Below are 23,417 nucleotides of genomic sequence, written 5' to 3'. Positions count from 1 at the left end.
TTGAAAATCTGTCAATTAGAGGATATCTTCTTAGTGCCTACCTACCATGATATTTCACTCAAATATCAGTTTCGCCACATAGCGTCAAAGATAGAGGAGGACATGCTTCTGAACATGTACTGATGCTTTTCTGACAAAAAGTCATTATAAATCAAGAAGGGAAGAACTGCTGTTTGCAGAGTACTCAGATGTCCAAGAATGACCAAGTGGAAACTTGTCATTGGACTTCCCCTCTCAGGCTCCTTTAGGGGAAGTTGAGTCCATATATTTTACAATGTCTATCTTGAGGAAGATTTTTAAAACTAGCAGTATTTTTTCCTTTTTGTCATCATGGAAAACATTTAGACCAAATAAAACTGGGCTGACTGCCAACCTCTCATTATTATTAGTTTTAACTAAAAGGTTAAAAACTGTAGCTCTTAGAACCTTGTTTCTTGGTGAACTTTTAGAATATGTGATTTCCACCCCACCCCGTTTCGACTTGACTCACCCTCTGCGCTGATTTCTCTGTCTTAGTTTATCCTTATGTGGGCCCATGGCAGCTTATGTGAATCCTCACGGGTACGTGCACGAGACGCTGACCGTGTATAAGGCTTGCAACTTGAATCTGATCGGCCGGCCTTCTACAGAGCACAGCTGGTTTCCTGGGTAATGTGGTGGTGCTCACTTTTTTTTGGTTTTGCCTTAAATTGGGAAGAAAAACCCAGAGTCCTAAGCAGAGCTGCTAGAATTATAATCAATCAGAAATAGACAATGAAGTGAATAATTCTATTTAAATGTTCATTTCATGAACGGCTAGAAAAAGCTCTTCTTGCACAGTCTCACTGAATGTAATGTTAGGGAGAAAGAAGGTGGCAACTGCACTTCTCCTCAGATTAACTATACACTTAATCCACACTCATTTTCCTGTCAGCTCAATCTGAAAATCAACTGTTGTATGACCCCTTAAACAATGTGGATTTGAACTGCTTGCATCCACTTAGACGCAGATATGTTTCACTAGTAAAAATACTACAGTACTGCGTGGTCTGCAGTTGGTTGCAGAGGAACCGCAGGTATGAGGGCCAACTGTAAATTATAGGCGGATTTAACCCGTGTGTTGATCAAGGGTCCACTGTGTATCTGTATCATATTCTGTAAAGTGTTAAACTAGAGAATGTTACCCAAGCAGTGATAGACACCAAACACACAGAAACCATGCTTGCTTTTCTTCTAGTTTGCATGTTTTGTTTTGTTTTTTGCTTTAGCCCAGTGCCCTTCAGAGTATGACTGTGGGACCAACAGCACCACCTGTTAGATTCCTTGAGCCATATTATCTTCAAGACCCCCTATTATCTGTCCAAATACTGGCTCAGCCTTTTTATTTTGAAAGAGGCAAGCTGAGTAGGGATTAGTGCTTATACTTACTTACTCTTCTGGACCTAGAACCATATCACTTGGATTGTCCAGTCTTATTTGATATACTTCTTAAGGACTAAAACTAGAATTAAGGTGTTAACATAACATAAATACTAAATGGGGGCTATATCCAGGGGAAAAAGTACCATTACATGGTTTGGGCTTTTGGTTTGTTTGGGTTTTCTTTCTCCATGGCTTGTATTTTTGGATGAATTACCTGACAAATCATTCTCATTTTAGAAGAGTAGTCCTGAAATCTTTCTTACGTGAGAAAAACACTTACCTCCCCCATCCCCAGTTGTAACTCACACAAAAGTGTGTATTTCTACTGGTGGTTGCTGTTTTCTAACTTGAGTGCAATACAAAACAAAGAAAATGCAGATGCAATTTAGAGTGTGGTCCTGGCAACCAGCAACTTGTATAAAAACATCTGTATTAATAAGATTATTCTTTTTTTCTTTCTTGGCATTGGAGAAAAAAATTTAAGCACAGCTTAAGAGCACAATCAAGTAACATATATATAGAGACTGACGCATTACCATGCTGAACCATTGAACTAGAAAATCTTTTTGTGAGGTTCGTTTCAGGAAACTGTATAAATCCGAACTCAAGAGTATTCCTTCTTCCCCATCCTTAGAATTTGGCTCTAAGATCTGTCTTCCTAACTGGTTGATAGGCTGGGATACACAGCCTCAGCTGATACCTTTCCTTAATTTTATAGGTTCGCCTGGACCATTGCCCAGTGCAGGATCTGTGCAAGCCATATTGGATGGAAATTTACAGCCACCAAAAAAGACATGTTACCTCAAAAATTCTGGGGTTTGACTCGATCTGCTCTGCTGCCCACGATCCCAGACACTGAAGATGACATAAGCCCAGACAAAATAATACTCTGCTTATAAACGAATACGGTAGGGATAAGGTTCCTTAGCAAAATCAGTATTCTAACATCAGGTCTGCTTTGGAAATTACTGCTTTTGATGCATACCTAAGTAAAAAGCGACATTACATGGAAGGTTGCAGTTTCTTAGTCAAACAAACAACAGTATTTGAAGATTAGACTAAAATACATTATTGAAGAGGATGAAAAGCAGTCTAGAATACTTGGTTTCGGGAGTTACCTACTTTAGGAGCTTGGTGCTCTTATTCTGTGGGATCTGATAGGACATGAAGACATCTGTGAAACTGGTGAGAGTATTTCCTGCACAGAACATACCTGAAATTCCTATAAATTCTTATAATGTGAGGGTTCCTCATTTGATCCTGATACATGGAACCAGAATGGCACGTTTCTATCAATGCTCAAAACAGCAGAAGTTTCCAAAAGCTAGGGTGCCAAGCACTAGTACTGTTCCTTTTTGAAAGAGGCAAGGCAGTGTGTATTATTTTAAAAGGGCTTTGTTCTTTCTGATTTTCTTTAATACTTTCAAAATTTACAAATCAGTATCTCAGAGAAACTAAAGTACACAGTTTGAGCCCCAAAATAAAAGTTCTCCTTTCCTAACATGTTTGTTTGTTAGTGAAAATAGTATTTTGTGTGTTTGGTTATTTTGTTCCAAAGTTTCATTTGAACCTAGACTACTGTGGAACACAGACGTTAAAACACGTCCCCTTCCTACAAGTGAGATGTGCTAATGTATTTTATAGGCTATTTTGTTCAATGTAAACTAAAGAAACTCTGTAAGTAAACTGTAAGAGCAAAACTAAATTAATTAAACATGTTCTTTGTTTAAATAATGTAAAATATCTACTCATAAGCAGATAATCTAGGTGTAAGAAATAATTCTTAAGATAAAGTTCTAGACAGACTGATTGATTTGCCACCTACCTCTTTGCTTATACATTCAAGGGGTTTATTGGATCCTTTTACATTTGCGTAATTTTGATGTTCCTTCACTGCTTTACATAATTCATTGGGAAAAGTTCACCTAATCAGGTACGATGGATGCAGCCAAAAACAGACTGTTAAATTTCTCATGTTTGAATCTGTCAATATTTTCTTTTTCCAAACATGCAATGGTTTTGACTGCCTAGCCTGGAATCCGCAACTGAGTATAAGGTTGCACATTTATGTAAAAAGAGAGTAAATGAAAAGCAACTCAAGGACGCTGTCGGTTTTTTAGCATGTGCCCCTTCTGTATTCGATATGCCTAACCTTTACTTTGTTACAACTAATAACAACCTTGGGTTTTTAATGACTCTACTATTTGTTCATATAGTCAGTCGTACACTGAACTAAAACGTCCTCTAAACCAGGTGTAGTGAGGGAACATTGTGCCCCCTGAAGAGTGTAATCTCAGAATGTTCTATATTATTTACTGACACTTGCAAATAAAATTTCCTGGTATATAAAAACACGCATATACTATTTTAAAAAGTCTCTTTATACGTGATGAAGCCAGACCTCAACTAGCTAAATCTGCATACTTCCTACATAGCACAGTAGGAATTCTACAGTGTTGGTTCCAAATATATCTTAATATACTTAAATATTTCAGTGGGTTATTTTATAAGACGTTTAATTACTGACCTGTGTGCAGTCGTTTCTGAGGCTCCCTTTCTTGCAACATAGCCCCTGTTTGTACACTGAGTGTTTTGTCTGGCACACTTCCTCTTAGCAGGGCTTTAAGAGAAATATGCTTTTCAAAATTGTTTTATCAAGGTCCAAAATTGCTATTTGCCAGTAGCGCACAAAGATGCTATGAGTGGCTACACAGAAAGGAAAATTATAAAATGTCAGAATAAATAATACTTGTGTGTGATACACCTCTTCACCCACACTGCAAGCATCTGGCCTCAGATCTTTAAAGAGCAAAAGGCCATAACCCTTATTTTACTTTAAAGTGACAGGAGTACTGTCACTATGTATCTATGGCACCTGTTTGTTATATATATATATATATATATATATATATATATATATACACACACACATATATAGATACCCACATTTATCTTCCAAATTCCAAAGGAAATGTTTATTAAAATAACGGGCTCAAGACTAACCCTCAAGCTAATCTTTCCCGGCTTAGCAGGAAGTTACAGAAATCGTTCATTATGGCAGAGAAAAGTATCAACTACATACTAAACTACAGCTCCCTAGAACAAGTCAAGTCCTGGGTGTAGGAATGACGGCCACGTGGGACACATCTGATCTTCACGTTTTATATACGACACTTTATGCAAATTTGTCAGCTATTTTCAAGCACAGGTTTATTCTGGAATTCAGATAAAAACTGACACTTATCATACACAATCGTTGTAGAAAATTAAACCAGGTATTTCAATTGCAAATACTAAGAAACATCTTTTTCAAAACAGTTATTACCACGTGTGAGGATTAATCTTAGTACTGCCCTGTGCAAAAACAAACCAAAAAACCCACTTTTTAAAAAAACCCTAGACAGATTAAGCGAAGCCAACTCTTTTTTTTCCTCAGTAGGAACTATTCCAAAAGAATTACAAGGTTCAGTGATATAAATCAGATTAAGAGGACGTAGACTTTCCTTTAGTGCCTGAAATATAATTGTATTCCACAAAGTAAGACCTTTATTCTTCTGAAGAAATCCTCTAAGCTGGCTTTTATTCCAGTCTCTTAAATCTCACTATTCCAGTCTCTTAAATCTCACTAAGGGCGGAGGGGAAAAAACTAGTCTTACCAAAACGTTTCTGCTGTTTTAGTAGCCAGCTCTCATCAATTTTAGGTCTTCTTTATGTAACTTAGCAGTTCATCTTTTTCCATTTGGTAACCACTTTTCTTCCACTGTTCTCTCAACTGCTGTAAGAGAGCCCCAATTTCTTTTCCAGAAGAAATGCCCACTTTTCTGATGTCATGGCCACTTACAGGAAATGGAGGAATGGACCACTGCTGCATCTCCTTCAGAAGACCGTGCTCTCCTTGGTACTTGAGGAGTTCACACACACGAGCAGTTGCATCAGATTCTCTAGACTTAAGGGCCAAAATCAAACATTACCACACTTGCTAATGATCTTATCCTAAAATTTAAATAAATGCTCAATGTGAAATTTTTCATTTAAAATAAAAGAAATTCACATAATACTTTGTGGGTCTTAGTATTAATAAATTTGTTCCACAGTTAGCAAAGATGATTTATATTCTGACCAAGCCTAGAACATACTTACATCTATAATGAAGTCTTGATAGGGTTTCAAAGGTTCTGAACTATCTGTTGCTTTAATTAAATCTTTCCTGTTTTTAACTATAAATAAACCGAGATTCTTCTCTTCTTTTGAAATCTTCAACCTCAGATCCAATTTTGTGACATCATCCTGTACTTTGAACAGTGAGGTCAAGAGAGTCATTGGCTTTGGGGAAAAACCTTCAACATTTTTACTGACTTTGTTAAATTCTTCTAAACTTGCATTAGCAGGTAAGCCTGTAGGGACAAAAGCATTTTTCACCCATTTTTAGAGAGGATACCTTTAATAAAATAAATTCCCATCTTAAGCAAACCCTGTTTCCGTTTGCAGAAATGCCCTGGCACCAGGGCTCACTAGGGGTCCAGTCTGCTGCTCCATGTTACAGAGGAACCACTGCTACACTGCTGCTGTCCTCTCCCACGTCGCAAACACCGGCTGTTGCTTCTGAATATTAATTTTAATACCTACTGAACTATTTCCATGTATAAGTCAGGTCTTCTCCGTGCTTTACGTGTATTAAACTCCCGGAAGCTCTCAGCCCTTCCATTAGACAGATGCCATCACTTTCATACCCCTCTGTTAGATTCAGAAACTAACACGTAAGGAAACAACCCAAGTCACAAAGCTGATAAGTGGCAAAGCCTCACTGAAACCCAGGATGGACTGACTGCAGAGGCCACTTTGTTCCACCACAATGTGCTCTCTCTGTGCTGTCCCCTACCTGTAAAAAAACTGTCCTACTCCTGACCTCAAAGTTTATTACCATCTTTTAAAATACTCCATTTTTCCTTTTAGAATTGGTAAACGTTTTCTTTCTTATGAAATTTTTAAACCAGACGTGTTTCATGGCCAAAAAGGCAAACATTTTTCAAGTTGGACTCACCTATGTAAGGAGCCACATCAAGGTCATAGATGAGGTGAATCAAATGATGTACGTGGTTACTAGTAAGAATTTTTTTCAGTTCCACCCAAATCCTCTCTCCTGATATTCCAGCCAAGCCTTTTGCATTTTCTGCAATTGCTTCCAAAGTCTCAGGATCGTGGTCACCAGGTATATCTACAATTTTCCCATAAAACCTACAAAGCAAAAGTCTCAGAGTGTACTACCTCTATGCTGGTGTTTCACCAGAAAAATCTGCTTTTCATTTTACCAGTACTATTGCAGACATCTATTTAATCACAGAAACAACAGCGAAGTAGTTAGGTCTAGGAGGGACCTTAACAATCATCTGGTCAGTTCACCTTCTCTCTTTTCTCACATGAGAAAACCTGAGGTCCAATGAAGTGTACGTAACCTTCTTAAAGTCAGCAGGAACCAGACCCCCTCCTCAGTGCACTTTCACATCACTGACTGAAACGTTAGAATGGCCAGCAAAAGAGGTCTCTGAATTGGTACTGACGGTGGATGCATAAACCAGAGCAGTCTTGTCCAGGCACTAAAACGAGACTTGAAATGCCATGCTGGAGGAGTCTTAACCCCTCAAAGATTGCCTGTCTGTACACATCAATACTTTTAATTAAGAGCTTCAAATAAAACAAATCTCGCTGCATCGCTGCAGACAAGGGAGTGTATCATGGGCTCTCAGAACTGGAAGCATTAAAGTATACCTGTTTTTACCACTCATATCTTCAAAATTCAGTTCATTAGTGATCTAAATTAAATGACTAAATGGCTATGGCTGTGCCTCAGTCTGTGTCCTATTATTTGTAAAGAGAGACGGTTTGCAAACACTGAAGTCTAAAGGGATAGCATTTATTGACAAAATATGTAGACTCTGTCAAAGAATATTCTGAGAGTGATCCCAACCAGTGAAAAATTAATATTAGTAGACATAAATTAGCCAGTTACAATAGTTTTTTTAAATGTTAGAGTTCAGAGTTGAAAAAGCATTGCTACCCACAAAACCATCCAAATGCATTTCATACCTTCCCAATTCTTCGGACAGATTTCCCATGACCACCTAAAACGGTAAGCCATATGAAGGCATGCTTTCACTCACTACTCTGTTCAACGCACCTAGCACAAGGGTTGGCTTGTGATAAGCCCTCAAATATCTGTGTAATGAATGACTGGTGCAGAAAATAATCAAAAAGAAAAAAGACCTTTTTAAAGCTGAATTATTTAAAAGATCATCACAGAAAGGAGCAAGTAACTGTTTTGGACAATGAAAAGATGCAGTATCTAAGTATTATCTCATGAGCCACAGTACCCTGTCTCTTGGAGACAGACATTTGGGATGTCACCATTGTGTACACTAACCTGCTGTGCATTTCACATGATCAGAATTGTGCTCTGGTAATAGTATTCAAAACTGTATCATTAATGTAATTTATAGAAATCCTTACCTGAAATATCTTAAAATTCGAAGATAATCTTCTTGTATCCTCTGTTTAGCTTGTCCAACAAATCTAACTTTCTTATTTTTTAAATCTTCATAACCATTAAAGTAGTCAAATAAAGTACCATCGAAACCTATTCATTAGAAAAGAGGGAAGAAAAATCACTAAGAACTGGAAAACAATGGCACATATACAATGGAATATTACTCAGCCATAAAAAAGAATGAAATCTTGCCATTTGTGACAACATGGATGGATCTCGAGGGCATTATGCTAAGTGAAATAAACCAGACAAAGAAAGACAAATACCATATGACCTCATTTTTACACAGAATCTTAAAAAAACAAGCTGACAGATAGAGAACAGACTGGCGGTTGCCAGAGGCTGAGGCCAGGGGCCGGTGCAGTGGGTGAAGAGAGTCAAGAGGTACAAACTCCTAGCTATAAAGTAAACAAGTCTTGAGGAGGTAATGCACGGCATGGTGACTACAGTTAACAATACTGTATTACATATAAGATACTAGACCTTAAAAGTTCTCATCACAAGGGGAAGAAAATTCTGCAACTATGTATGGTGTCACATGTTAACTAGACTTTTTGTGGTGATCATTTCTTAATATATACAAGTAGCAAATCACATTGTATACTTAAACTAAGGTTGTATTTCAATTACTACCTCAATTCAAAAAATTAAAAGGAACTGAGAAAAAATTTGGAAAACTCAAGAAAATTAGCTAAAATCTATCACAAACAGTAAAAACTAAGCAAAGTGAAGAGTTACAAGGTTGAAATAGACACATGAATAGCATTCATCTATATCCAGTATCAAATGGAAGATATCATGGAATAAAAAGCTGCATTTACACCAGCAATTAAAAGACAATACACTCAATAAACTAAATAAGACCTATGCCAGTATGAAGTGGGCTGAGACAACGTCAAACAAGCTGATTTTCAAGTGAATAATGGAAAATAAACAAGAACTATCAAAATAATCCGGAAAAAATACACAGTAGTAAAAACTATCTGGAGAAATTAAGTACTAAAAGTAATAAATAATAAACCACAGGAAAAAATTTTATAATCCTGAAATAGGGACGACCTTTCAAAATATAATTATCAAGAAAAAAACAACAAAACACAATACCAGAGCCTTCAAAGAAATTAATAAATCCAACTACATAAAACATCAGATATGCCTGCATAGCAAAAAACATCACAATGCAAAGCATTAGACAGATGACATACTGGGAAAAACACATTTCGGTCTGTATCATAAAGACAAATGACTAATTTCGATAATCTACAAAAAGCTCTTAAATAGAAAAAGACCACATAAATGGAAAAATGAGCTAAAAATATATACAGGAAATACAAAAAGCCTCTTTAAAAATGAAGATTTTCAACCTTAGTCATAAGAAATGCAAGTTTATGAGATACTGTCTTCCAGATTTGCATCAGCTTGGCAAGGATCCAAGTCTTATTGCACTGTCAGCAAGAGGACAGTAAATCTGATGGTGACGCTTCACCAAGCAGCCTTTTAAACTTTGTGAATTTTGAACCATGTGAACCTAATATCCATTCAAAATGTTGTAAACCAATTTCTACCACAATATGCTCTCTCACATGTTGAACAAAATGAAAAAACCTAACAAAACAATTTTAATATAAAGCACATAAAACCTCAGGTATGAGTAAAGTGATCAATTCATCCCAGTTATCCCAGGACTTTCCTGATTTTAAAACTGGAAATCGCATGTCAGGAATTAGCTCAGTCCTAGGCAAACTGAGACAGATGGTCACCCTGAGAACTAAGAAGGAAAAAGAGAAACACTTTGAGCAAAGACACAGGCACCATTCAACCACCCAAACTGGGAGCTCTGTGAGCCTAAGAGAGACTTCACCTCGTGGCATCATCGAAAGGAAGCACTGCCACTACTACAAAAGATAACCACTTGTCATTTTAATTCTCTTGAACCTGAATGCTCTTTGATTATCCCAAATGCAACAACACTGGTAAACTCAGGCTTAATTAACACTTGCCAAGCTCTTTTGGCTGACAGGGCATTTTGACACTTAGAGCCAATTTATAAGGCTCCAGATTCAAAAAGATATAACAGGAAATGAAAATAAACAAACTACATAAAGAGACAAAGATAACGATTACAAAGTAGAACATAAATGTGGTATATATCTGTCTCTTCGTGTTACTTCTCTTAATGAAGAGACTCTTAACTCCCTGGGGAATGTGGAAATAATAAGATCTTTTCCAGTAAAGAGAAGATCAAATTTGGAAGAAAAAAACATAGTGTGACAAAACGGAAAATAAGGGTTTGAAAAGCAAAGTAACCCTCACCCCCAGAACCAGGAATGCTTTATCTGATAAGGCTTGAAAAAAGTCTGGATGGGAAAATGGGCTAAAGGTAAGGATTACTGAGTATATATAGGCGTGTACTTTGTTTTGCTCTGAATACCCTTTTAAAAAAAATGATGAATAAAAATGAGAAATAAAGCTGTGTTGCCGAGCATAATGTGGTGGTTAAGGATGTGACCTCTGGAGCCAGGCTGCTTAAGTTGGAATCCTAATTCTCCAATTTACCAGCTGCGGGACTTGGAGCAAATTATCGTGAGTTAAATACCAGGAACCACTCATAGGGTTGGTGGGAAGATTAAATTTATGTGATGGGCTTAGAACATTGGCTGGCACATTATGAGGGTTCAGCAATGTTAGAAAACAGTAGTACCAATAAGAACAGCTTTTATTTTTATAAAATAGTCTCTTGAAAAAGGCTATTAGTTTCTCTCTTTTAGTTATGTGTGCGTATGAGAAGCTAGTTGTAAGGTTTTTCATACACTGCAGTAGTTGGAGCAGTTTAAATAAAAACGATGTAAGAAGAAATTAACACCTGGAGTTCCACCCCCTAATGGAGAGAAAACATGCCTCCAGCTGGGCTGCCTTTGGTCATAAATCACCCAGGCTTTGGAAACCAATCAAGGCTCTCCATGACTTGAGCTCAAGTACTTAACATCTCTGTTTCCTCATCTGTCGAATGAGTTTAATACCCACTTTATGGAATTTTTCTGAGAATTAAATGAGCCAAAGTGTATCAGGTGAGCACTGATGCGCTTTGAACCGAGTAGGTGCTGTAGAAATGTGATTTGGCATTAATGTAATTAGCGAGAGACCCCATCTGGGCCTACAGCCCCCTTCCCCATCCCACGAAGTGGACCCCATCGCTTCATCCTTTCACAGTTACCGTGCCCCAAAGTAGGTTACGCAGAGTGGATGCTCCATCTCTCTTTTCTAATCCAGAGATTTAAAGCCGAAGAGCTTGTCTAAAACTTAAAGGACAAAAAACAATGCTTCAATTGTGCACCAAAACACTAACGTAATTCACATCTACTCCCATTATGATTCCCACTCCTTTCATGAACAAGTTAAGCTGAGATGATAAACAGGTTCCCTCACACACGCCAACTCTGACGGAGCACAGACAATTCCTGAAACGCGACGCTACAGAAGACGGTGAAGCGGTGCTCGGCACACGGAGCAACGGGCAGCGGAAGAGGTGACGTCACAGACCAAGTGCACCACCGGCTCCGGCAGAGGAGAGGGTGGAGTGTGCGCACAGCAACGACAGGGGAGAAGGGGCACGGCGTGTGTGTGTCTGTGTGCGCGTTTCTGACCCGAAACCTAACGTTTTTAGATGCGATTAATAAGGTGCCAGGCACTGTGCCAGGGATTCGCCATGACCAGCTCCTTTAATCCTCACAACAACCCTGCAAAGGAAGCTAATATCACCTTCCTCATTTTACAGCGAGAGAATGATGGAGTCCGAGGAACCCAGGGGTCTTGGCTCCAGGGTCATCTTTAACCAACAGGCCGTCTCTTAGAAGAAACTAATGCAACCCCTCAAGCTGGGGAACATTTCCAGGATGCAGGTTTCACTCAAAAAGAAGGCATTCGGACTGACTGAATTAAAACATTATCTACATATATTACCTAAAAACATAGAATTTATAGTGAGATCTCTGCGTTCAGCATCTTTCTGCCAGTCAGTTGTGAATTCGACCTCAGCATGTCTTCCATCAGTGGCAACGTCAATCCGTAGTGTAGTAATTTCAAAATTTTCTTCATGAAGCTGGAAGTAAATATGTTTTTTTAAAATTCGTTTTTAGCATCACTGGATGAATTGAAAAAAACATGTTAGTCCTGACAGGTATCTTCTTTCTTTTTACAGTCAACTAGTGCACATATACCTTGAGACAGGAAGACACCCACAGTATTCAAAGATAGATCCAAAGAATAATTTTTAAGAAATAATAAACCCATCTTAATTAAAAAAGATGAGTCTGACATACAAAAATGGCATGTCTGACAAATCATGTGGCAGAAGGGAAGAGCCCTTAAAAACAGTATATTCTGGTTCTTCAATTTCAAACCAGGCTACTCTTTGAAATATTTTTTAACAGCTCCAGTTTGCAAAGAGCTGAATATCAATTTACAGAATATATACCACTGAGCAAAGGACTGACAGAGGAAGAAATACAGGTACCACATCCTGCAGCTCCTTTACTGGTAATCATCAATGAGGTTAAAATACAGTGCCACATATATCTTGGGAAGAGAGATTACCTCCAGCTGGGAAAAGTTGGGTAGCCTCATGTTAGAGGGACATGTGGTCTTAGCCTTGAAAAATAAGTAGGATATGCACATGCAGATGTGGGAAGAAGAACATTCAGATGAAGAGAAAAGATGACCAAAGGCACAATGGAGAGGAAGAGGGATACGTGTAAGAGAAAGCACACTGGACAAATAGCGTATCAGCATGTAGGGGAAGACAGCAAAGGGTGCTACATGCCAAGCAGGAGTTTGGAATCTCTTCATTAGGAACTGAAAGTCATTAATGATCCGTAAAAGTCTGTTCTAGAATTTCTCTCAACCTCATACATATTCTTCTCTACAAACAAACTAGTTCTCACTACAGAATTTCAGAATCAGGAATTTGAGGCACAAGTTATCCCAAAGAAAAGGGTATGAAATATGAAGACTGTTGAAAATCCGTGTAAGAAACAATTAGACCTCCAGAGTGCCTCCCTCACCCAAGCAGAGAAACAGAGATTAACCAGAAAGGCTGACCCCAAAATAATCAGAACTTGGGGCACCAGACACATGACCATGGGAGTGATGCACCACAATGAAAATAACATGAAGAAAAACCAACATGACCCCTATCCCTTTCCCCACTTGGTTTTCAAAATGCTAACAAGCAGGCTTATTCTAACCTGGGTAACACTGGAGGATTCCTCTGACGTCTCCTAATGAAAAGTCCTCCTGATATTGACAGTGGTGGTCCCATAACTAACTGGCTGACGCTTCCCACACAGAACTACAGTAAAGTGCTCAGGTCATTCTGCACACACTAGATCACCCAAACATAAAGAGAGACCGAAAAATACCCACACCGAAGGAAAGCCAACAGCAAAGACAGAACAAGCTCAGAGGAAATAAAGACATTGTCGAAGTACCTATAATTGATGCCCTAAGGGAAATAAGAGAAGATACTGCATCTGAAACAAGAACAGGAAGCTTTCAAAAATACTGTAAGAAAGACCTCTTGAAAATTCAGAAGACAGCAAAAGTTGCCAATACAATAGGAAAATTGGATGATCAAGTTAAGGCAATCTCAGAGAAAGTAAAATAAAACAAATGAGAATATAAAGTAAGAGACAAAAGATAAAACTAGGAGATCAGTCCCCGTGGTCCAACGTCCAACATCACGGGATTTGTCAAAGGGAAAGACATTTAACAAAGGGGATGACATCAAGAGGGGAACACAAGGGGGCTCTAAGTGCCCTACACAATGAATGAAAAATTAAGTCCGAGCCAAGGCACGTCATCTTGAAATTAAAAACACCAGAGATAAAGAGATCAGAAAGGCTTCCAAGAGGGGGAAAAAATAATAATAATCAGGTCTCAAACAAAGGAGAGATCTGAACGAGCTCAGACTTCTCAGTGGCAGCACGGGAAGGCAGAGAAACAAAGCCTTTACATTTCTGCCTGAAAATAATTCCCAGCCTTGAATTCCGCAGCCAACCAAACTATCAGATCAGTGTGAAGGTAAAATAAAAACATTTCACACATGTAAAGCTCTCTCAGGTTACCAAAATGAGGGCATAATCCAGGAAAGACTACCACGGGATCAGGAACCAGGAGGTCTGATAAGTAAGAGGCCAAGGAAGCTCCCAAGATCTGGTGCGGGGAAACGCCAGGATGAGAGTGGGGAGCCGGCCTAGGATGCACAGATGGGAGAAGACAGACTGCAGCCGGTGAGCTGGCTCCAGAAAAAGGAACTGAAACTTGACATGGTGAAAGCCACCGGGAGGAACTGCACAGCACAGGATGAATGAATGAGCAGCACACGAGAGCTGTGTCACAGAACTACGCCGTTAACTGCAGGGAAAACCCAAAGCACGGAACACGAGGAATGTAGTCGAGACACACCGCACGATCCAGCCACAAACAACAGTTACGCGCTTATTTAACCAAAAATTATGGCACATATGTACTGAGACGATGAGGGAAGGAGCATCGTGTGTGCTTGCTGTTGAGGAGGGTGTGATAAGAAGGCCCAATCATCTTCCCTGCAGGACCTCAACGAGCAACATCTTAAGACTGGAAATTAAAAACGAAAATGAAACACTGGAGCGTAGAAAGGTCTTTTTTAGAAATGTGGAGGGAAAAAGTAACTACTATAAAAATAAAAGGGCCTTCAACAAAGGAGGATGCAGGATTTAATAGGGGGTAGAGGAGACTGACTTTTTTTTTTAACTAGGCTTTTTGTTATTTGCTTTTTAAAAACTAGAAATGATCTATAACAATTCTTTAACTTACCAAAAAAAGCAATGCAGTTCCTGTCAAACTTTTCACTCACCCTGGCAGTGATCGTCCCGTGCTTTTCTCCTTTGTTGTTGATCATACGAACGCCGACCGACTGAAACAGCTCCTTCATTTGAGCAGGGGTAGCAGTGGTAGCAAAATCCACATCCTGTGGCTTTACTCCACTTAATAAATCCCTCACTGCTCCTCCTGCTATTCTTAACTCATGATTTTCTTTGATGAATAATTCTGAGGTGAAAAAGAACGTTTTCTGTTTCAGTGTGTTTCTTTTAAGCACAGAAGTACAAGTTTTCCCATCTACTTGGGATAGCAGAGATTATTGAACTCAGCCTCTTTACATAAAAATTAGGAGAACAAGGCCCACAGCAATGAAGCGACCTGCCTACAGCGGAATGCCTCTAACAACCATGAGAAGCAGGGAATGTGCAGAATTTCTTTTAGGTTAATTCGGAAGATCATTTAGAATTCCACAGTGCTTCAAGGTCATCAATGTAAATGTGAATTACTACTAAAAAGTAAAGTGAATAATTCCGCTTTCTCTCTCCGGGTTTATGTGCATACTTTAGAAATGTGCAGTGTTCTCGCACATATTTCTGTGTGTTATGCTGAGACAACATATTCATGCAGGAAGCCGTCAAACATTAGTCTATCACACCACACACGATAAACGTTATAGCTGAGAACCCTTCAAGAAACAACCGACATCTGATGTTCGAAACCAGCTCAGAGCTCTTCTATGGAGAAGCCATATGACACGGGGCCACCGTGAGGACCTGAGTCCAGGACACCCAAAGCAGGCAGAGGACAAGGCCGAGGCCACCACAACCACCCATGTGACTCAGGGACACCACAGGGACCCAGTGAGCATGACGTCCAGGACCCGGCCTGACACCACCACCACACAAGCCTTGGTGTTGCTGTGAGCTGGACATGCACATGAGGCCCAGGTGTCCTCCTGTGAACGTCACCGTGGCAGAGGACATCCACAGCAGACAAGGCCACGCTGCGACCAGGATCAAGACAACCTGTCATCATGTCTGAACACAGATGAGACACAACCACTGTCCAGACAGCACCCTGTAACAGTTCATACGTGTGATACTCCTAGTTCCCAGTCAGCGTTAGCCTCACACTGTGTTCCCACCTTCCAGGTAAGAATTATTAAGACAATCACAGGTTAACCCCTGCTTCCTGACACCACCTGATGCACAGCGAAGCCCCGCTTCGTCCACTTGCCCCCAAAACACGTGATTCAAGCTCAAGTCCTACAAGGCGTCCTTTCTACAGCCCTGGTCCGCGGAGGCCCCAAGGGGCCCCAAGGGTCCGCATGGTCGGGGCGCCCCGTCTCGGCGAGGGGTGCTCCTGCTGGTCTGCGGCAGGACGGCGCCGACCCGAGCGTTCGGCCAAGCGCGTCAGAGCTCTAGCCGCACTGACCACAGCGCAAAGCGCCGCCCCCCACCCCCACGCCAGCCTCTGTGCTCTCCGCCATCCTCCTCCCCCACCCGTGCTTCCCAGACCTGCCAGCTGCAGACCTCTGCAGACGCCCTAAAATGATCTGCGAAAAAATAACAATGGTTCCCTCCCTCTACCTTCTTGCCTTAACTAAAGGCTCTCCCACAGGGTTACCACTTCCGTGAGCCCCCTCCCAGAGCAAGTGTGCAAACTCCTTTAACTCCACATTTCCATTCAAGTCCCAATGAGTCCTTAAAATGGGGTCCATGGCCCCTTAAAATAAAATGTAAAAATCATCTGTTAGTCCAAAGCTTTTCTGAGACTTAGAGAGGTAAGGTAAACAAGAGTTTCATGAAATAGTACTTACCCTTACTATACATACCATGCAATCTAATCTATTCCATTCTTTATCTCTTTTCCTCTATTTTTCAAGGCTGGTCATGACCACTAAGCTGACTTTATGACCCACTAACCGGTCACACAGTGGGGAACACACACTGACCCAGCTCACCCTTACTCAACTCCTGCGATTCAGTTTAGGAAGTCTCTCCTCGTGGTGGAGTAAAGTGAATTCCACCTAAGCTACGAGAGCAGCCTATCTTTAATTACATGAAAATTACCTGTTTATGTCTTTGTCTCCCCACTTCTCAGGGTAGAAAACCTATCTCACTCAACTTTATACCAAACTGGCTCACGATGGAACTGAAGTGTGACACACAAGCTTAAGAAAAAGAAAGAAAAGAAAAAAAGAAGGGTCACTGCACTGAAAAGTGTACTTTTTAAAAAGATTTTCTTCCTTCAACTTGAGAGTACATAAGAAACTGTTGGAATGCAAAAAATGGGCAAGTTTTACTTTCATTTGAACCTACTTTAAGAGGATGAAGGTCAAGGCTGAACACAAAGATAACCACTGTTTTGAGATTCTCAAGCTGCCTCTACTAAAATAAAACTGTAAGTTCAAAGTCATCCAGTGTATTAACTACATTACAGAAAAAAATGTTCCAGAACTCGAAGTAATCTATTCATCATTTTGATTAGCCCTATGGAAATGGGTAACTATGTCCAAAAATTCTCACAATTGTAACATTTTGATATAAATGAGAATGGCACGTAAAGGCATAAGTACGTGCCTGTGTGAAACAGCAGTCACAAAAACTGCAAGAAAGGCATGATTTTATATTGACCCAAAACAGTAAGGATTATCCAGCTTAAAGAGGCTCCTTTTTCCCCTCAGTTACTGACACCTTCAATCTTACAGAAACAAGGACACATTCCACACTCCAACAAACTCTGTAAACTACATGCATATTCAAGTGAACATAACACCTCATACAACTAAAGTTAATGTACACTCAAGCTTAAAACTCATGAAACGCAGGGTCTCATCATTCCAAATGGTCTTAATTTGTGTCAGCTGCCACATCTGACAGCAGGCTATTATTAATCAGTCTGAAGAGCAACCTAAAGACCATGACATTAATTTGTCAGAAAACTTATAATTGTCCTCTATCTTCTAAATTTTATTTTAACTTTCAGTCAAATTCTCATTAACTGCTTCACTTTACAATTGTGAGTTTTGAGTGCTGGAGGCTGTAGGGATGGAGCGCGGGCAGGAAGTGTTAGTAAAAAGACCACTACACAGCACAACCGTTACTACCAGAAAAGAAACTATCTGTTCCTCAGCGTTTCTAGGAACTCCCAAACTTCAAGAGTGATCAGCTACTCCAATTGTCCCAAATGTTAATACGACTTGGTGACATCACATACCTAAGCAGCGGACAGCTAACCACGGAGCACCATCTCCCAGCAACCCTGGCTCGTCCACTAACCATGTAACTTATGCAAAAAGCACTAGGTTTGGAACTTCAGTCTCATGTATGCAATGAAGAAATAATTTTATACGCCACTGGTATTATATGGCTGTCCTTAAGCAAAAGGAAACATAAATTACATGACATAAACTGACATTATAAAACGCTGTATGAGCATAATACACTGTCCTAACCTCCCAAATTCTTGCACGCTGGGAACTAACTTTACATTCGGCAAAACAGCTATCAGGATTCAAGAACTGGTACCGTATGAAACTGCACAGCATCACCATGCAACAGCCATCTGTTTTTTCCTTTGTGTGTTTTTGTGCATTGTTTTCATACAGAACATTATATTTTACCAGGATACTCAAGTCTTTAGAAAGTAGCAAAGATCAAATAAAACTAATGAGTTGATTTTCTAACCATTAGGCACTGCACTAAAAGATTCCATTCTTGCCCGTTCCACTATAACCTAGAAAAACGCAATCTTAGAAGATGCCCATGCTCCCATTTGCCAGTCTTTCAAGGACCAGACCATTGGGCAAATACTACCACTCTCTTACCATACTATTCCGTCTCTAACTTCCTTAGGACTTGACCTCTCAAGGTGGAGAAAACTCAGCTCTTGAAGTCAGGGTTAGTAAGCCAAATGCAACTGTTAAAATAAAAAATGTTCAAGGACCTACAGTAATCAATATCCACAGCCTTGTTTCCAAAAGAAAAATGCAGAAGGATCTGAGATAGGCCCCCAAGAGTTAACTCCCTACATCTAATCATTTGGCCCTTACAATGGAAGACGGGAAGAGTGGGAGCTGGGAAAGGCATGTAAAGAAAGAACAAGCTAGAATTCAACTCAAAGTTGGAGCTTCTAGACGTGAGCCATATGAACAGTAGCCACACGTGGTTCTTGAGCACTATGAAATGCAGCGAGTCTGAATCAAGACGGTCGGTACGTGCTAAGGACCAGAATTCAAAGATTTTCAAGCAAGAGTAGGAATTATCTCACTCATAATTTTTACACAAATTTGACATTAAAATGATGGTATCTTAGATATACTGAATTAAATAAGTTGATGTACCAAAAATAGTTATTAAAATTCATTTCACCCATTTCTCTATTTTTTTAATGCGGTTACCAGAAGAGTTTATGTAGCATATGTGACTCACTTCTGTGGGCCAGTGAGTTTCTAGCATTTTTCACTCTAATTAAAACTCACAGCAAAGCAACTGCTTTAGGCCCTCCACTTCAACACTATGTGAAGAACCTACAAAAATCAACAAGTTCTGTACCATTTACCTCTGACATACACCTAAAAAAATCACCTTATTTCAAGAATAGGAAAGTAGCTTTGTCAATAAGCTAATGCAAGGAAAGTCATTTTAAAGCAATGGTTCCTCCACCTTCTGGTCATGAGAATTAAGAGGGTAGAGTTTTCATCAAAATTTATAAATGCCCATGCTCCCTAGAGATTCCGATTCCAGTTCAGTAGGGCAGGAGTGGGACACCAGCACCTGTATGTTATAACAAGCTCCCCAGGTGAATCTAATGGACAGCCAGGGTGGCAAACCAACAGCTAAGGTCATGTTTCTACATCCCTACACCTTAATATATTTCTGACGGCGTGACTGAGATACCATAGGCTTTGAAATGCAGCTGTGTGCACTGCAACAGCACTAGCTGATACTGAGAACCAACATAAGAGATGACAGAACTGCGGCAAGCAAGATGAAGCTGCTGTAATCCGGCACTCAGCTCAAGTTGTTTCCTGTGGTCCTTCCAGATAAGCTTTGCATGTGCACAAATGGACGTAACTCCCACTTCCTTCTACCTTCAGTTGTTTCACAAAGCACTTATACCTGGGGCGGAAATATAGCTTAGTGGTTACAAGCTGCGTTCTCAAACCAGACTGCACAAGTTCAAAACCCAGCTCTCCAGTTATTAGCTATAAAAACGTTGGAAAAGCATTTCACATTCCTAAGCCTCTGTTTCTTCAACCATAAAACAAGAGAAAAAGTACCTACTCCTTAAGTTAGCAGGCCCAATTCTGTGATGCATATGAAGTACCTGGGGTGACACACAAAAAAGCCATGCATTTTAACTGCAATCATTATTTGCCTCTTCTCATGATTTGGCTATAGTTTTGGATTACCCATGGTAAACCCTGCTTTCATTAGCTTAACAACAACAAAAAACCATGAATGTTGGCTAAAAAACGTTAACCCTCTGCCTCTCCATTTTTACAGGCTTCCAAAGCAAGAAGAGGCATCCTAATCTCTCACCTGTCAGACTCTTCAAGCCTTCTGTGAAAAGTGACTGGAACTCTGGAGACTGCAACTTCATTGTAAACAGAGAGTGCTTCAGAAGGCACAGTCTACTCCAGCTGCAGCTCAGCAACTGCCTGCGCCAGGGATCCAGGCACCTTAGCATCTGGAGAGAAAGTCACCAACCACGCACCTACAAGACAAGCAAGCATGCCCAACAATGAAACTTCCGGGTGAAGGACAACAAAGGGATAGTCTGCGATTTTACTTATCAACAGAGAGAGACATTCATCTCCTGTTCAGAGGAAAAACTGAAAAAAGCGACAATGGGAGGGAGAATTACAGCTGGATCTACGCTTGTCGTTATCTGGTTTTGCACTCATGAAGGACATACTACTGATACGACACCCGCATATTAATTTTACTGTTAGGGTGCTCTTCCGGGAGGTGGTTTAGAGCGTGAGGGGTACAGGGCTGCCGAGAACAGTGGTTCCATAAAATGTAACTCAAAGACTTGCAGGAACACTTGGTCTCCTCCAGAACAAGGCACGGTCACATACTTGCCCACACGCACCTGAGACTTATGACCCAGGGATATTTCCTAGGCACTGTAAAATAAGGTATTTCCCCATGACCGGTCCTTGCTGCCCGCTTCTTCCTCATTCACCATCCGCCCCTCCCATCACGTCGCCTGAATCCCACCCACCCACACCCCACCCTCCGTCCTCCGTCATCCCACCCCGCTTTCCACATAAGGTGGGCCTCCGTGAGGCGGCAACAACAGAGCTCAAGTGATCCCTGACGGAAACCACTAGAGAAGAACCATTCCTTTACTTGGAAAGCAGGTTTCAAAGAGCGGCGCTTCCCACCAGGGGGCGAGCTCCCCTCATCCAGACCACTGGGGAGGACAAACACCGCGCTTCCTTCCACCTCCGATTCAACTCAGAAAAACCCGGGGCGGGGGGGGGAGCCAGGTCCCAGGAAACGGTGTGTCCCGCCCCTCCCACGACAGGTGCTGGACAGAAAAGGGAGACCCTCAGGGGCCCGGCCGCGAGGAAGGGAAAGCGCCCAGGGGAAGCCCGATGAATCAGCCCGCGGTAGGCGAGACGTGGCGGACACGCGGCCCCGCGACCTCCACGTCGGGCTCCGTCCCCTAGTCCGGAAGAGGCCTCTCACCGCCCCCGGCAACCGCCTTCCCCAAGACCGGGCCCGCGCGAGAGCCCTCCGGCATCTCGCGTCGTCGCCGCCGCTCCCCCCCTCCAGCGGCGCGCACCCGCAGGTACCCCGCGCGCCCGCTCACCGGCCCCGCTGTGCCGTCATCGCCGCGCGCACTTCCCGGCGGCAGGCGAGGGGACGTCACTGACGCGCGCCGGTCGACGGCGAATGGGAAGTCGCAGCAGGGCGTGGGCGGGGCCCGGGCAGGCTCTCCCCGGCCCTCCCACCTCCCCGCGGGAAGCCGCTCGCTGGAGCGCGGTTCCCCAGCTCCTCCCAGGGCTGCGCAGCCAGTCGTTGCTCCTGGGGGGACCCGAAGGACCGGGGGCTGTACGTTTGTTTTAATTACATCTTACCGCGCCTCTCTCTGGCCCTGAGGTAGTTAGGCGCCCATCTGCACTGCATACCTGTGTGACCTTGGTCGAGTGACACCGGCTTCCTCTGTAAAATGAGACGATCACTAGAACCTCTCTCAGGGGCTTGCCAGGCTTAAATGTCATGTTATTCCCTAGTAAAGAGGAAGTGCTCAGTAAATGTGAACTTGTTATTCTTGCCTGCTCCCCGGTTCGCACTTGACTCATGTTACTATTCTATACCCTAATCTCTGCCCAGGAGTAAGAACACATTTTTTAAAATACACGTACCTCGACAAGACCTAGGCAGAGGGTTCCAGAGACATTCGTTTTAAATTAAAAGCCTCCGGTCCGTTGAAATTACTGGGCATATTTTATTTTCCCATCTGATTTTTGTAACCGTTGGCTTTCACGGTCTGGAGACTTTTGCAGCTGTAGAGTGAAGAACTTGGATTTGATTCAGTGCTTTCGTTTTTCGGAGGGCAGAGAAGAATGAAGAAAGTGGCCAAAGAGTGGGAGGACAGCCCTAAATTCTTAACATGGGAAACTTCCAAGAAATTTTCCAATAACCTAAAAAATAACTAAAATCTGCATCGTATAATGTCGTTTTAATATTGTAAGTGTAGTCTTTTTGCTTTAACTTTAATGTCCCTAAAATTGTCCTAGAAAAATTCATATGCTGTGGTATTTCTGTGGCTTCCCTTGATGAGACCTCTTATCTTCAGAGGGGTTAAGTGTTCCATTTTGAGGCACATATGACTAGCCTTCCAAGTTGCCATTCAGAGACAAAGCATTGATTCAATCCAACTTCTTAACACAGTACTGAAAATACATATGTATACGTCTCCTAACTAAGCCGGCCAAGAAAAAAATACAGAGAGCATTTAATGTAAAAGACACCATCAATGGGGACTTCCCTGGTGGCACACTGGATAAGAATCCACCTGCCAATGCAGGAGACGTGAGTTTGAGCCCTGGTCTGGGAAGATCCCATATGCCCACATGCCGCAGAGCAACTAAGCCCATGCACCACAACTGCTGAGCCTGCGCTCTAGAGCCCGTGAGCCACAACTACTGAAGCCCGCGTGCCTAGAGCCCGCGCTCTGCAACAAAACAAGCCACCGCAATGAGAAGCCCACACATGGCAACGAAGAGTAGCCCCCGCTCGCCACAACTAGAGAAAGCCTGCGCACAACAACGAAGACCCAACACAGACAAAAATAAATAAATTAATTAATTAAATTTTAAAAAAAAAGAACCATGCTTACAAGTAAAAAAAAAAAAAAAAAAAAGCCCATCACTGAAGACATATGGACATTAACAAGATAATAGGAGACATTATGGACAATTGTATGCCAACCAATTTGATATTATAGACGAAATGGACAAATTCTTTGAAAAATACAACTTATCAAAACTGAAACAGGATCGAACTTTTAAGTCTGAATAGCCCTTTACTATTAAAGAAATCAAATTTTGTTCAACAAACTTCCCACAAAGATAACTCCAGGCCCAGATAGTTTC

The 23,417-nt window shown here is 41.3% G+C and overlaps 2 protein-coding genes across 17 annotated transcripts in view; one reads left to right on the top strand and one right to left on the bottom strand.

The window, feature by feature from the left end:
• Positions 1–5,458, top strand: part of CRBN (cereblon) — a 31,626-nt gene extending 26,168 nt beyond the window's left edge. For 5 of the 8 annotated variants that reach the window (XM_082412295.1, XM_082412293.1, XM_082412290.1 and 2 more), the window contains 2 exons: positions 517–648; positions 2,120–3,759. In XM_082412295.1, the coding sequence (XP_082268421.1) occupies positions 517–648; positions 2,120–2,300 (313 nt within the window). In that variant the 3' untranslated portion in view covers positions 2,301–3,759. Of the gene's footprint in view, positions 1–516; positions 649–2,119; positions 3,760–5,205 lie in introns of those variants that run through there. The other 3 variants (XM_082412292.1, XM_082412291.1, XM_082412294.1) reach the window with 3 other exon arrangements.
• TRNT1 (tRNA nucleotidyl transferase 1) lies at positions 580–21,721 on the bottom strand. 9 transcript variants are annotated; one of them, XR_014250570.1, is made up of 10 exons: positions 21,163–21,580; positions 20,347–20,521; positions 14,835–15,028; positions 11,903–12,041; positions 7,906–8,032; positions 6,443–6,636; positions 5,542–5,795; positions 5,058–5,347; positions 3,929–4,107; positions 580–683 (listed from the first exon to the last, which is right to left on the bottom strand). XR_014250570.1 is itself a non-coding variant. In XM_082412335.1 (9 exons), exons 2-8 carry the CDS (start codon positions 20,492–20,494, stop codon positions 5,099–5,101), a joined length of 1,305 nt encoding a protein of 434 aa, XP_082268461.1. In that variant the 5' UTR covers positions 20,495–20,521; positions 21,163–21,580; the 3' UTR covers positions 3,908–4,107; positions 5,058–5,098. The 9 variants fall into 9 exon arrangements, 8 of the variants coding, with proteins under 8 accessions (XP_082268461.1, XP_082268455.1, XP_082268458.1 ...); XM_082412335.1 differs by lacking the exon at positions 580–683 and having other exon boundaries at positions 3,908–4,107; XM_082412329.1 differs by lacking the exons at positions 580–683; positions 3,929–4,107 and adding an exon at positions 20,835–20,936 and having other exon boundaries at positions 4,114–5,347.
• Between the last annotated feature and the right edge of the window lie 1,696 nt (positions 21,722–23,417).

The sequence above is a fragment of the Balaenoptera physalus genome (genome assembly GCF_965194825.1).
Source record: "Balaenoptera physalus genome assembly, chromosome: 11".
NCBI lineage: Eukaryota > Metazoa > Chordata > Mammalia > Artiodactyla > Balaenopteridae > Balaenoptera > Balaenoptera physalus.
This window is presented reverse-complemented; position numbering and strand designations above follow the sequence as displayed.

Coding starts and splice junctions, on each gene's coding strand:
- TRNT1 (XM_082412332.1), bottom strand. CDS start 20,494: ATGCTAAGGTGCCTGGATCCCTGGCGCAGGCAGTTGCTGAGCTGCAGC. Junction 12,042..14,834: donor ACGGGACGATCACTGCCAGG/GTGAGTGAAAAG, acceptor ATTTACTTCCAG/CTTCATGAAGAAAATTTTGA. Junction 5,348..5,541: donor ATCAAGACTTCATTATAGAT/GTAAGTATGTTC, acceptor TTGGCCCTTAAG/TCTAGAGAATCTGATGCAAC.